Here is a 13,807-nt window from a genome sequence, read left to right as displayed (position 1 = left end):
AGGTTTTAAACATACCTATGTAGATGAAAGGCTCTGGATACCGTAGAGCCATCCCATTCCTCAGTCCGTCCTGTCGTACCTGCATCATCCCCGGTTGAAGTTACTCATTCTTCTAGGTCTCTGTCACTCCTCGGGCAGTCTTCAGAAGTACTTGTAATCTTGAGTACTTCCAAAGGTGAGCACATCACTACTCTCATCAACGTGAGCAGTTCCAAAGTTGTCTGAGGGTTGCCAAAGCGCTAATCGACCTAGCATGTCTAATAGATTCAACCAGGAAACGCACATGAATGATGAGACTGGGAAGGCTGTATGGTATCCGGCGACTTCCATTTACACAGAGATAAGTTACAGGAAAGGACACAAGAGCCCGGTCCCTGGGAACCTACAGACCAAAAGGGTGGCTTAATATAAAAGAGAGGTTGCTGCATATGGAAGAAGAAGCTGCAAATGGAAAAAGGAGGCAGCAAATGGGGATTGGGGAGCACAACATGAAAAAGAGTGGCTGCTGTCCAAGAAAGCTGTACATGGATGTAAGACATGGAAGAGGGGCCTGAACATAGAATGGGAGGGCAGCTGCTGCGCATGGAAGGGGACCCACAAGGAATTTGGCCTAGGGCCAGAAAAAGTATAAATCTGTCCTTGTACTTGGTATTTACATTTTCACTTCAGATTCCTTTTAAAGGACAGCTGTAATGAGAGGGATATTGAGGCTGCCATATATTTTTCTTTTTAAGCTACACTAGTTGCCTCTGGTTATCCTGCTGATCCTCTGCCTCTAATACTTAGCCATAGACCCTGAACAAGCATGCAGCAGATCAGTTGTTTCTGACATCATGTCAGAACTGACAAGATTAGCTGAATGCTTGTTTCTGGTGTTATTCAGAAATTACTGCAGCCAAATAGATCGGCAGGGCTGCCAGGCAACTGGTATTGCTTGAAAAGGAAATAAATATGGAAGCCTCCATATTCTTCTCACATTTCAGTAGTCTTTTAAAGTGGACCCAAATTAAAAATACAAGATTTCATAAATAAAATCTATTTTCTAAATTATAATAATAAATAGCAGCCTTTTTTCAGTTGCGTGATGACAAATATAAAATATTTTACATTTATTGTAGGAACCCCTCCCTTCCTTTCATATTGCCGGGACAGAATCCGGCAAACTGGTGGAGTAGGTGGTGTGGTGTCCAGCAAAGGAGGAATTGCTAATGGCTGCCACCTGTATAACCCTAGTTATGGAAAGAGAAGGGTGAAAAGCAAGCACTGAAATGCTCATAGGCTTGAAGGAGTGTTTATTTATAAAGTCCAAGAAAAAATCCCGCTGCACCAGATGGTGGGATGTAATAAAAAAAGACCTTTATTTGTAATCCAACATCAAAGTTGCAAGAAAAAGCTCACGCGTATCGGAGCAACGGCTCCTTAATCATAGCTATTTTTATATTACATCCCACCATCTGGTGCAGCAGGATTTTTTCTTGGACTTTCTGGACATTTGGCTTGAACTTCCCTGCTCCCATATGTGTCATATACATGAGAAGCCTGTTCACTAGCAGTGTTTATTTATATTTATATGTGTCAGAGTGGTGCAACTAAATATTTTGAATTAAAAAAAATATTGGTTTGGGTCCGCTTTAAGTTAAGAAATGGTAAAAAAAAGAGGTAATTTATAACATAAGTTTTGTAAATCAATCCCAGGGCTGTTTAGACCTTGTGCACACCAGCCAATATTCAGTCCTAACTGAGAAACCTTCAAGCCAAAATGATTAGATTGATGATTGGCAGTGAATACTTATGCATACGAATAAGAAATGACAGATAAAGAATGTTTTCTGCAGGAGACTGCACACAAATATATGGGGTTTTTTTAAGTTTCTGACTAATCAGTCACCAATGAGGAAATTGACTGAAATGATCAACTGCTTAAGTGGTTGCCCTTGGGTTGCCTTGTGTGTTCCAGCCATTATTTTTTGCCTGTCACTCTTAGGTAGAATAGTAAGCAATACATGCGTCCCTCAGTGCCCCCATCTTTCTTACTTACAATTTTAAGCAGTACGTGCAGGTCCCTCAGTGCTCCCATGCATCCTAGAAAGGTGATGCCAAACATCAGCATTCCCACCACTATTAGGATTATGGCTGGATCTGTTGTGAGGGAATCCACAACATCTGTCAAATGGAAACAATTCTCAATTAGATTATGACTTGTGTGACATTGACAATATCTACATATTAATATACACTGCTCAAAACAATTAAAGGAACACTTTGAAAAAAAAAATCAGATCTCACTGGGAAAAAAATCATGATGGATATCTGTAATGATAGGGACTGAAATGTGTTAGAAATTATAGGATGTCACACCCTTTCACAAAAATGAAAATCATCAATCTAAATTTAAAGATACAAAGTGAAAAAATAATTCAGCAGGCCAGTCCATTTTGCGGGTGCATGGATGGTGTGAGCACATGAGGGCATAGAGATAGAGAGAGTGAGAAGCAGTTGCCAACCATGGACACAGTTCTGACTTCATCTTTCAGAAGGTACTCTGGATGGAAAAATCACAACCCAATGTGCTAGTTAATTGCTATGACAAAACCTAGTGACAATAAACTCCTATTGTAACCCTGAGGGGCACCTGGTCATTAAACAGGCCGACGATCACCTGGGGCACTGTGCAGGGGGGACCATGCCCAACCCACCCCAGCCAGATTGTGGGACCCCCCAGGTGGTGAACTGGCTTGCAGCATCTAATAGATGCCAGTTTACTCCCAGAAGCCCACAGCACGCATTAGCAAATCTTTCGGCAGGCAGAGCAGAGCTACGGGAAGGTGGCGCCCACAGCCCTGCACTGGAGATTATTTGTGTCTCCAGTACAAGGCTTTGGGCGCCATCTTCCCATAGCCCTGCTCTGCCTGTGTCAGCGCAGGAGTTACGATTATTTTCTAGTGAAGCATTGCTGCATCACGATTATTTTCTGGTGAAACACTGCCCACATTACGATTATTTTTAGTGAAACATTGCTGCATTATGATTATTTTCTAGTGAAACATTGCTGCATTATGATTATTTTCTGATGAAACATTGCCGCATTACGATTATTTTCTCGTTATACATTGCTGCATTACAATTAATTTCTAGTGAAACATTGCTACATTACGATTATTTTCTGGTGAAGCATTGCTGCATTATGATTATTTTCTGGTGAAAGATTGCCGCATTACGATTATTTTCTAGTGAAACACTGCTACATTACGATTATTTTCTGGCAAAACATTGCTGCATTACGATTATTTTCTAGTGAAACATTGCTGCACTATGATTATTTTCTGGTGAAACGCTGCTCACATTACGATTATTTTTTTGTGAAACATTGCTTCATTATGATTATTTTCTGTTGAAACGCTGCCCACATTACATTATTTTCTGGTGAAACATTGCTGCATTACAATTATTTTCTGGTGAAACATTGCTGCATTACGATTATTTTCATGTGGGGGCACCACGGGGGGAGGGGGCGCCACAGGTTTTCTCGCCTGGAGTAACAAAATGGCAAGAGGTGCCCCTGGTAACCCTCTTGTGAGGTAGAAGAAAAGAAAGCAGTACTACTCCTCCCTAAACTACAACTGTCTCAGCAGCTCTGTACTGGAAGCAGTAGCTTCTCTTCCTCTGTTGCTGTATACACCTTGTGCAGCTACTGCAATGACTCCCCAATCCCTATCCCACCACACCTCTTTGTCTCTAACAGCAGCAGCAAACTGAGGTACATCCATGTGACTCCTGCTTGGTGTTACCTGCTGAGTCTGACCTTCCTGCAGGGCCGTATCTCTTAAGAGGCACCCGTGGGCCGGTGCCATGGGGGGGCCCCACGGAGGGGGGGGGCGGCCATCTAATGCCAATTCATTTTATTTTTTTATTATTATTTTTTATAAAAAAAAAAAAATAATTGAAAAAAGTGACCTTTTTTCCCCCCGGGGGGTGCCTGGACGGACGAGAGCGCGCACACAATGAGGGGAACCTGCTCCCCCCCTCCAGCAGAGTGGTAGCGGCCGGCCAGGGAAGTTTCCCGACGCTGGAGGAAGACTCTGCATGCCGCTGGCTGGTCTGAGCAGTGACGTTACTAGACCCGGCAGCAGCATGCAGAGATGAGATTCCTTCGCGCGCTGGGAAGAAGAGGTAAGATGTTCTCTGGCCGCTGCCCCTGGACTCGTCTCTGGCTACACAGTGCACTGACTGGAAGGGGGAGCGGGAGCTCCAGGTGAGGGAGGGGGGGGGACCTCCCCCCTTTCCCGCTAATCTGTGCCTGTTCCACCTTCCAGGCTACCTAAAATGGGGGACACTTATATATCTCCTACCTAACTGGGGGACACCTATATACCTATTACCTAAATTGGGGGACAGCTATATATCTACTTCCTAAACTGGGGGACAACTATATATCTACTTCCTAAACTGGGGGACACCTATATACCTACTACCTAACTGGGGGACACCTATATACCTATTACCTAACTGGGGGACACCTATATACCTATTACCTTAACTGGGGGACACCTATATACCTATTACCTAAACTGGGGGACACCTATATACCCATTACCTAAACTGGGGGACACCTATATATCTACTTTCTAAACTGGGGGACACCTATATACCTACTACCTAAACTGGGGGGCACCTACATACCTATTACCTAAACTGGGGGACAGCTATATACCTACTACCTAAACTGGGGGACACCTATATACCTACTACCTAAACTTGGGGACACCTATATACCTATTACCTAAACTGGGGGACACCTATATACCTACTACCTAAACTGGGGGACACCTATATACCTATTATCTAAACTGGGGGACACCTATATATCTACTTCCTAAACTGGGGGACACCTATATACCTACTACATAAACTGGGGGACACTTATATACCTACTACCTAAACTGGGGGACACCTATATATCTACTTCCTAAACTGGGGGACACCTATATACCTACTATCTAAACTGGGGGACACCTACATACCTAATACCTAAACTGGGGGACACCTATATACATACTACCTAAACTGGGGGACACTTACATATCTACTTCCTAAACTGGGGGACACCTATATGCCTATTACCCAAACTGGGAGACACCTACATACCTACTACCTAAACTGGGGGACACCTACATACCGACTTCCTAAACTGGGACACACACACACACACACACACACACACACACACATATATATATACTACCTAAACTGGGGGACACCTATATACCGACTTCCTAAACTAGGGGACACCTATATATCGACTACCTAAACTGAGGGAAACCTATATACCACTGTGAGAGAACGCAGAAAAGCCGCCGCGTGTGCTGCTGAGGAGGTGGCTGATTCCGCGTCCAATGCGGCGGTTTGCATGCGGAAACGTGCGTCTGGTAACAGGGCAGAACGCGGAAAAGCCGCCGCATGTAACAACAGTAAGGCGGCTGGTTCCGCGTCCAGCGCGGCGGTTTGCATGCGGCAGCGTGTGTCTGGTGTGGCTGAGTCTGTTAGTGCACACAGGCTTAGGAATGTGCACGCGTGCGCGCTGAGAGGCAGAACTCTTATACTGGGCAAGGAGAGGTCAGCTGATCACGCCGATCAGCTGACTCCAGAGCAGCTTACTATTGGTTGATCAATTAGGGGTGGTGCCAGAGAGCACTACTCCATATATAGTTACTGCTAGCCAGTCTCAAGTTGTCTGCCGTTGCGAGCACTACGTGGAAGCACTCAGACCTTAGACAGATCCAACAGTGTGTTTGAACCAGGTGGACCTGGGAATTCACACTGAGCCAGATTCCTTGTACTGTTATTCTGTTTATACTTCAGACTAGTTCCAGGGTGTAGAGACCACGGACCTCACACCCAGACTAGGGAACTTGTGTTATCTATCTGTTATACTTCAGACTAGTTCCAGGGTGTAGAGACCACGGACCTCACACCCAGACTAGGGAACTGGTGTTATCCATCTGTTATACTTAAGACTAGTTCCAGGGTGTAGAGACCACGGACCTCACACCCAGACTAGGGAACTTGCATTATCTATCTGTTATTCATCAGACTAGTTCCAGGGTGTAGAGACCAAGGACCTCACACCCAGACTAAGCACTGTTGATATCTGGTATGACTTTCTGCTTTCTTGACTATCCCTTTGTTCTCTGATTCGGTACCTCGCATATCTGATATTCCGTTGCCAGACCCTGCTTGCCTTGGATACCGAATCAGCCTTCTGTCTTTGTACTTTATCTGTCCGTGTGTTGCCGACCAGGCGTGCCCGACCTCGAGAGCTATCTCTCCTCTTAAGAGATAGTCTCCAGATCAGATAGTGACGTCCACCTTCAGGTGTCATTCACTCTCTGGTTCTTCCTATCTCCAGCCTGACTCCACCCCTTTGAGAGTCTCAGGCTGCTGGAAGGTTCCTGTGCCCTCAAGAGCAGTATTCCTTTACTGCCTATGGTCACCTGCTCAGCAGGTGCATTACTCAAAGTACTACTGTTACACCAAACACTCACATACCTATAGGTGTCCAGAGGTTAGCAATATATCTGTATTATCGGTGATTCTGCAGATCATCAATAATCAGGTATATATCTGCATTCTTGGTGATACTGCAGATCACCAATAATCAGATTCTCTCTGCGTTACAATCACCTTCCTAAACTGGGGGGACACCTATATACCTTTTTCCTAAACTGGGGGACACCTATATACCTACTACCTAAACTGGGGACAACCATTATTTTGTGGTGTTATGCAGCCCTCTGTGCGATTTTTCTGCTGAAATGCTGCCCACGTTGCGATTATTTTCTGGTGAAATGCTGCCCACTGTACGATTATTTTGTGATGAAATGCTGCCGAGGGTGCGATTATTTTCTGGTGAAATGTTTGCCAGGGTGCGATTATTTTGTGGTAAAATGCTGCCCACTGTACGATTATTATCTGGTGAAATGCTGCACTCATTGCGATTATTCTCTGGTGAAATGCTGCACTCATTGCGATTATTCTCTGGTGAAATGCTGCCCACTGTATGATTATTATCTGGTGCATGTTGCTGAAATGTTGTACTCATTGCGTTTATTTTCTGCTAAAATGTTGCACTCATTTCTGCTAAAATGTTGCACTCATTTCTGCTAAAATGTTGCACTCATTGCGTTTTGCGTTCTCTGGTGAAATGCTGCACTCATTGCGATTATTCTCTGGTGAAATGCTGCCCACTGTATGATTATTATCTGGTGCATGTTGCTGAAATGTTGTACTCATTGTGTTTATTTTCTGCTAAAATGTTGCACTCATTGCGTTTATTTTCTGCTGGAATGTTGCACTCATTGCATTTATTTTCTGCTGAAATGTTGCACTCATTGCGTTTATTTTCTGGTGAAATGTTCCACTCATTGCGTTTATTTTCTGGTGAAATGTTGCACTCATTGCGATTATTTTATGGTGAAACATTGCTGCATTACGATTTTATGGTGAAATGCTGCCCCATTACAATTATTTTATAGTGAAACGCTGCCCCATTACAATTATTTGGCACCTATAGGGGGGCCCCATCCAAATTTTTGCAAGGGGGCCCAGTGATTTCTAGTTACGCCCCTGACTACTACCTAAACTGGGGATACCTATAGACTTGGCTATCTATACTGGGGACACCTATAGTATGTCTATATTGGGGACACCTATAGACCTGGCTACTTTATACTGATACTAATTATTTAGCGCCAACATATTACGCAGCGCTGTACAGAGTATGTATTGTCTTGTCACTAACTGTCCCACAGAGGGGCTCACAATCTAATCCCTACCATAGTCATATGTGTATGTATGTATCGTAGTCTAGGGCCAATTTTTAGGGGGAAGTCAATTAACTTATCTGTATCGTATGGTATTGGGATGTGGGAGGAAACCAGAGTGTCTGGAGGAAACCCACACAGACAAAGGGAGAACATACAAACTCCTTGCAGATGTTGACCTGGCTGGGATTAAAACCGGGAACCCAGCGCTGCAATGCGAGAGCTAACCACTACGCCACCATGCTGCCATACTACTGTACTATATTGTACTGCCATCTTCAGCAGTACTTCACAGAATATGTAGTCATGTCACTGACTATCCTTTGAGGAGCTTACAATCTAATCCTGCCATAGTCTAATGTCCTACCATATTATTATATAGTTATATAGCATCCTCGACTCCAACTCCGACTCCAAAGCCCTGCTGGCATCTTCTGCAGCACTTTGCAGAGAACATAGTCATGTTACTGACTTTCCTCAGGGGAGCTCACATTCTAATACCTACCACTATTTTGTGCGAGAGAACACTGGCTAATGTGTGTTTTTTGGGGGGAACATTTGGTACTTGCTTTTTTAGGGTCACTTTACTCATACCTGGGGAGAAAACATGGCCCCACCGACTTTGGGCTGCACTCTTACTAGGAAATTTGAATTGACCACACCCACTGTAGGTTATGGAAACGCCCACTGAATTCTGTGGCCACACCCATTTTTTTTCGCAACGCCCTCCTAGGGAGGGGGGGGGGGGCGCCATAGGTTTGGGGTGCCTAGGGGAGCCCAAACCCTAAATACAGCCCTGGCTTCCTGACTTTACTCACGGGGTATTTAGCCATTTCTTTTAGCCTTTTCTTTAACAAGCATGGGTATAGAACAAAGCTCGAGTGCCAGGACCGTCAGTGGACAGCTAGGGCAGAGATTCCTAGTATAGTGTGTCAGCATTCTCCACCTGTATGGAACAGTTACATTTTTGCAGCCTATCCCTGAGTGTGATCAGCAAGTCATATCTATCTCCATACTCCTCCCCACAGCCTGCATGAATACACCTAACATACCTGTCTCTTTGCAGAGTTTAGCATAAAGTCCAACTGCAATCATAAGACCACTGGCCACCTGGAAGAGTGATGCAAATAAAATGTCAGTGTCATATTAGCTTATCGGATGCTCATCTGTCGAGAAATACAGAATGTAGCACCAAAAACATAAAAAAAAAAGGGGAAGCTGAGGAAAAACAATGTAACTATAAGAGCACATGACAGACATCCATCACCTGGACAAAAGCATTTCCAAACTGAAACCAACTCACAAAGACAAGCTGCTGAAAGGAGGAAACATGAATAAAGCACAACATTATCACAGAAACAAACAAACAAAAAATTATTAAAAATCATTGTGTTTGTTTCGCTTTAAACTGAGTCAAGCCCTTAAAGAAAACCTGAACTGAAAACTAAAAGTCAAAATAAGCATACACAAGTCATACTTACCTCCTGTGTAGTCTACTCCTCAATCTCTTTTTCCTCTCCTGCATCCTGTTTGTCCACTGTGATCAATGGATTTCTCCGTCCTCCATTTTGAAAATGGCCTTTACACCATAACAGCTTTCTGGTCAGCACACAGTTAAACTGTAACATCGCCCACTTGAGCCATAGGGAAACATGGACACATCAGTTCTCCTCTTAGCTGTAACCAACAGCAACTGATATATTTCAGTTCTGACAAAATGTTGTCAGAACTGGAAGGGATTATTGTCAGCAGAAAATGGTGAGTTTCTGAGAGGAACTGATGGCAAGGTAACTATGTAATGTTCATTTGAAGTTACCTCATGTGTTTATTTTAAATAATGTTACTCAGTACAGGTTCTCTTTAAAGAGGAACTCCAGTGAACATTTTACTGTTGGCAGGTGATGTGCTGCATGGTTTTTGGCAGTTGGAAACAGCTGTAAACAGCTATTTCCCACAAGGCAACAGGGTTCACAAACAGGAAACTGCCAAAAGTTCGAACTTTTCTTGTGGGAGGGGTTTCACCACAATATTAGTCATACAGCGCCCCCTGATGGACTGTTTGTGAAAAGGAATAGATATCTCAAGTAAAATGGGGTATCAGCTACTGATTGGGATAAAGTTCAATTTTTGGTCGGAGTTTCTCTTTAACCTTCCTGGCGGTAAGCCCGAGCTGAGCTCGGGCTATGCCGCCAGAAGGCACCGTTCAGGCCCCGCTGGGCCGATTTGCATAATTTTTTTTTGCTACACGCAGCTAGCACTTTGCTAGCTGCGTGTGCAATCCGATCGCCGCCGCTACCCGCCGATCCACCGCTATCCGCCGCGCCGCAGCCGCCCCCCCCAGACCCCGTGTGCTGCCTGGCCAATCAGTGGCAGGCAGCGCTGTGGGGTGGATCGGAGTCACCTTTGACGTCACGACGTCGATGACATGGGTGACATCATCCCGCCCGTCGCCATGGCGACGGGGGAAGCCTTCCAAGAGATCCCGTTCTTTGGGGGGGGGGGGGGATGCCACTGAGCAGCGGCTATCATGTAGCGAGACCTTGTCTCGCTACATGAAAAAAAAATGTTTTTTAAAAAATGGCTCTGCTGCCCCCTGGCGGATTTTGACAAACCGCCAGGAGGGTTAAGTGTCACTGAACTGGGGATGGAATAGGAATATAATTTGCAATATCTGCCAGACGGGATCAAGAGAGATGTGTCTCCTTGTACTCTAATCTCTGCACAAGGAAGTACACTCATTGTCACTAAATAGAATGGTTGAGCTTCCGATTAGCTAGAGGTGCAGAAGACAATGTTGGAAATTTGAATATACATATTTAGCACACAGTTGCATTGACAAAATAAATACTGTCATAATAGCATATATAATGTTTATAAGTATGTCAACACTTTAATTGTCTGGAGGAAGATTCCCAAAAATTTCTATTGGGGATTAGATTTCAAGGGGAACTGAAGAGAGAGGTATATGGAGGCTGCCATGTTTATTTCCTTTTAAGCAATACCAGTTGCCTGGCAGCCCTGCTGATCCTGTGCCTCTAATACTATTAGCCATAGCCCCTGAACAAGCATGCAGCAGATCAGGTGTTTCAGACTTTAAAGTCAGATCTGACAAGACTAGCTGCATGCTTTTTTTCTGGTGTTATTCAGATACTACTGCAGAGAAATAGACCAGCAGGGCTGCCAGGCAACTGGTATTGATTAAAAGGAAATAAACATGGCAGCCTCCATATACCTCTCTCTTCAGTTCCCCATTAATTGCTTCATTTCCCCGCTGGCCCACCTTATGTGCTCCACATAACATGTATGTGTCCCCCATCCAGTTCTTCTATCTCACCATACATATTGGGGGCTTCCCTCCTTCCCAATACCTCTTCTATTTACCCCACTAACTGCTACACTGCTTCTATCACCGCTATATAACTGCGTCTTGTGGTGATATAGTAGAATATCAGTATAAATAATAATATTCTTCTATCGGTAATCAGGAACAGTAGAATATCATTAAAATGACCAATATTACCAGTATTCAACTATCATCAATATTTAAAGTGGATCCGAGATGAACTTTTACACATTGCATAATTGTGTTCCTTTCCTATAGTTTATAGGGCATTCCTCAAGCCAAATACTTGTTTGTTTTTGTTTTAATACTCTAATTCCCTATAAACTAAACACGCCTCGTCCACAGTTTTTCAGAAAGCCTTGGCATTTTCAGACAGTAGCAAGGGCTCATGGGAGCTCAGTCTGGGCAGGAGGAGGGGCAGGTGTTACTAGCCAGAGATTTCAGAGGCAGAGGGGAGGAGGGGGAATTAGGTTTTTACATGCTTAGGGCTGGAGATGCAGATAAGCTTGCCTGTGTGTAATGTTTACAAACAACATGGCTGCTGTCATTGTAACACAGGAAGAAATAATCATATTCTATTGAAGCTGTTTGCAGCTAGATTTGCTGTGTAATCTAAACTTTAGATAAGATATATAGACAAGTTACTTGTTATAGTTAGTTTTTCATCTCGGATCCACTTTAACTATGTACTCTTCTAAGTATATCTACTTTAACTATGTACTCTTATAAGTATATTCCAACACATTACTTGCCTGGAGGAAGACTCCCAATAATTGCTTTGGGGATCACATTTAACTGCTTCACCTCTCCACTGACCCGCCTTATGTGCTCCGCATAACATTTATGTGTCCGCATGCAGCTCCCCTATCTCACCATACATACTGGGGGTGCTTCCCTCCTTTCATATACACCTTCTATTCAGTGACATAGCCAAGAAGCCGTGTGCCCAATGCAAGTTTAGCATTGGGCCCCCCCAAGCATGCTATAGATAACAATTGATCAACACACATAAACCAATCAAGGACAACCACAGTGTCAGAGGTGCAAGAAAGGGATGGGAAACTGTGTGTTAATGATCACTACTATTCAAAACCACTATAGAAGTAAATATTATCAGCACAGGACCAATAAAGAACTAATACTGTGTTTAAGGGGTGGGTCCCTGTAGCCCAAGGGCCCCGATGTGGTCGCTACCTATGCACCCCCTATTGCTACATCACTGCTTCTATTTACCCCACTGACTGCTACATTTCACCTGCCCCGTCACCAACACTGTAGGTTTTTGTCATTCAGCCTATCCTGCTAAACTCTACAGTGTGCTTCATAAGCTCCCCATCTCCCTAAATCACTAACGTTTCAACAGTCCTCACTATTGTATAATATGTCCCAAAACAGAATTGCAAACACTTGATACTGAATAGCAAACTCATTGTAAAATCCCAAAGCCAGGTTTAAGGATCACACTCTGTCTTATCTCTGTTACTCTGCATCTGCAAGATTCCTTATTAAATTTGTCTCAAGAAATATGTATTCTCACGTAGAAATGTTCAGAGAATAACCATGGCAAACGTTCAACTAGAATTATTGCTCTGTACTGAGGATACACACCAATAAATGTGATTCATTGATAAATGTACAGTATCTGGAGATACAGGAAGTCATTCCATTTCATCACTGACTGTGCCATTACCCACCCTACTAGAACTGCACCACATGATTCGCCGCTTTGCAGTCTCTTGCAAATAAAACAGTGTACTTACCCAAAATATATAGCAAGACACAAAAAGTGAATACTTCACAACCTGGCTGGTTCTCATTTCCTTGATTATGATAAGATGGCAGCCTCTGGACGCTGCAGTGTGGTTGTACAGAGAGAGATGTGTGTTACTGTGAGAAAACAGCAGAAATGAGTAAACTTGCAGGCATGTAGAGTCTTGTCATGTATGCAGTATTTATCCTGCCTGTTCAGCGTAACCTGAATTGTTGTACTGCCACACCAGCATCAATAATTATTATGTAATAACACATACTGTACAATATTCTACTCTTTAGGAATTTGCATGTACCACCTCCTGAGAAAAAAATACCCATCAGCTGTGAAAATAAATTGCATCAAATTCTATTAAAGCAAAACCATATCTATAATGTGCTTTTATAAATGTTCATTCAAACATGCAGTAATGCCAACTGATGCACATTGCTCAGCAGCGCTGCTGGACAAGATTGCGTGTGTTCACATTCAAAATGCAAACTGCTCTTCGGGCCTGATTTAATTACAACAATCGGTAGCGTTAAGGTTAGCAATTCTCTAAAGCTTGCCATATACTTATAGATTTATTATTTATTTATGTATTGTATTTATAAAGCGCCAACATATTACGCAGCGCTGGACATTAGTTAAGTTACAGACAATATTTAGGGGTGACATACAGCAAAATGACAATACCTGAATACAAGAAAGATCAGATCATGCAGCACAGTATGAGTACAAGGTAATGCTTAGTCAGTCTTTGGATGGGAGCATGGAGATTAGGCAATTTCCACCCAATGTTCCAAAAGGACCGATAACTTTCTGAAAAGAATCAATTCAGAAGGAATCGATTCCTTCCACACACTGAACAACAATTCCTGTTGAATATCGATT

The 13,807-nt window shown here is 43.4% G+C and overlaps 1 protein-coding gene and 1 long non-coding RNA gene across 2 annotated transcripts in view; one reads left to right on the top strand and one right to left on the bottom strand.

Moving 5' to 3' along the window:
- LOC137514509 (tetraspanin-33-like) overlaps positions 1 to 13,050 on the bottom strand; it is a 57,224-nt gene extending 44,174 nt beyond the window's left edge. Inside the window, exons 1-3 of the mRNA XM_068234212.1 lie at positions 12,924 to 13,050; positions 8,873 to 8,930; positions 2,039 to 2,163 (exon numbers count right to left, since the gene is read on the bottom strand). Coding sequence (XP_068090313.1) covers positions 2,039 to 2,163; positions 8,873 to 8,930; positions 12,924 to 12,980 — 240 coding nt within the window. The 5' untranslated portion in view covers positions 12,981 to 13,050. The remainder of the gene's footprint in view (positions 1 to 2,038; positions 2,164 to 8,872; positions 8,931 to 12,923) is intronic.
- LOC137514551 (uncharacterized) overlaps positions 1 to 13,807 on the top strand; it is a 135,348-nt gene that overhangs the window by 103,955 nt on the left and 17,586 nt on the right. The gene's annotated exons all lie outside the window — the stretch shown is intronic.

The sequence above is a fragment of the Hyperolius riggenbachi genome, chromosome 1, assembly GCF_040937935.1.
Source record: "Hyperolius riggenbachi isolate aHypRig1 chromosome 1, aHypRig1.pri, whole genome shotgun sequence".
Lineage (NCBI taxonomy): Eukaryota > Metazoa > Chordata > Amphibia > Anura > Hyperoliidae > Hyperolius > Hyperolius riggenbachi.
This window is presented reverse-complemented; position numbering and strand designations above follow the sequence as displayed.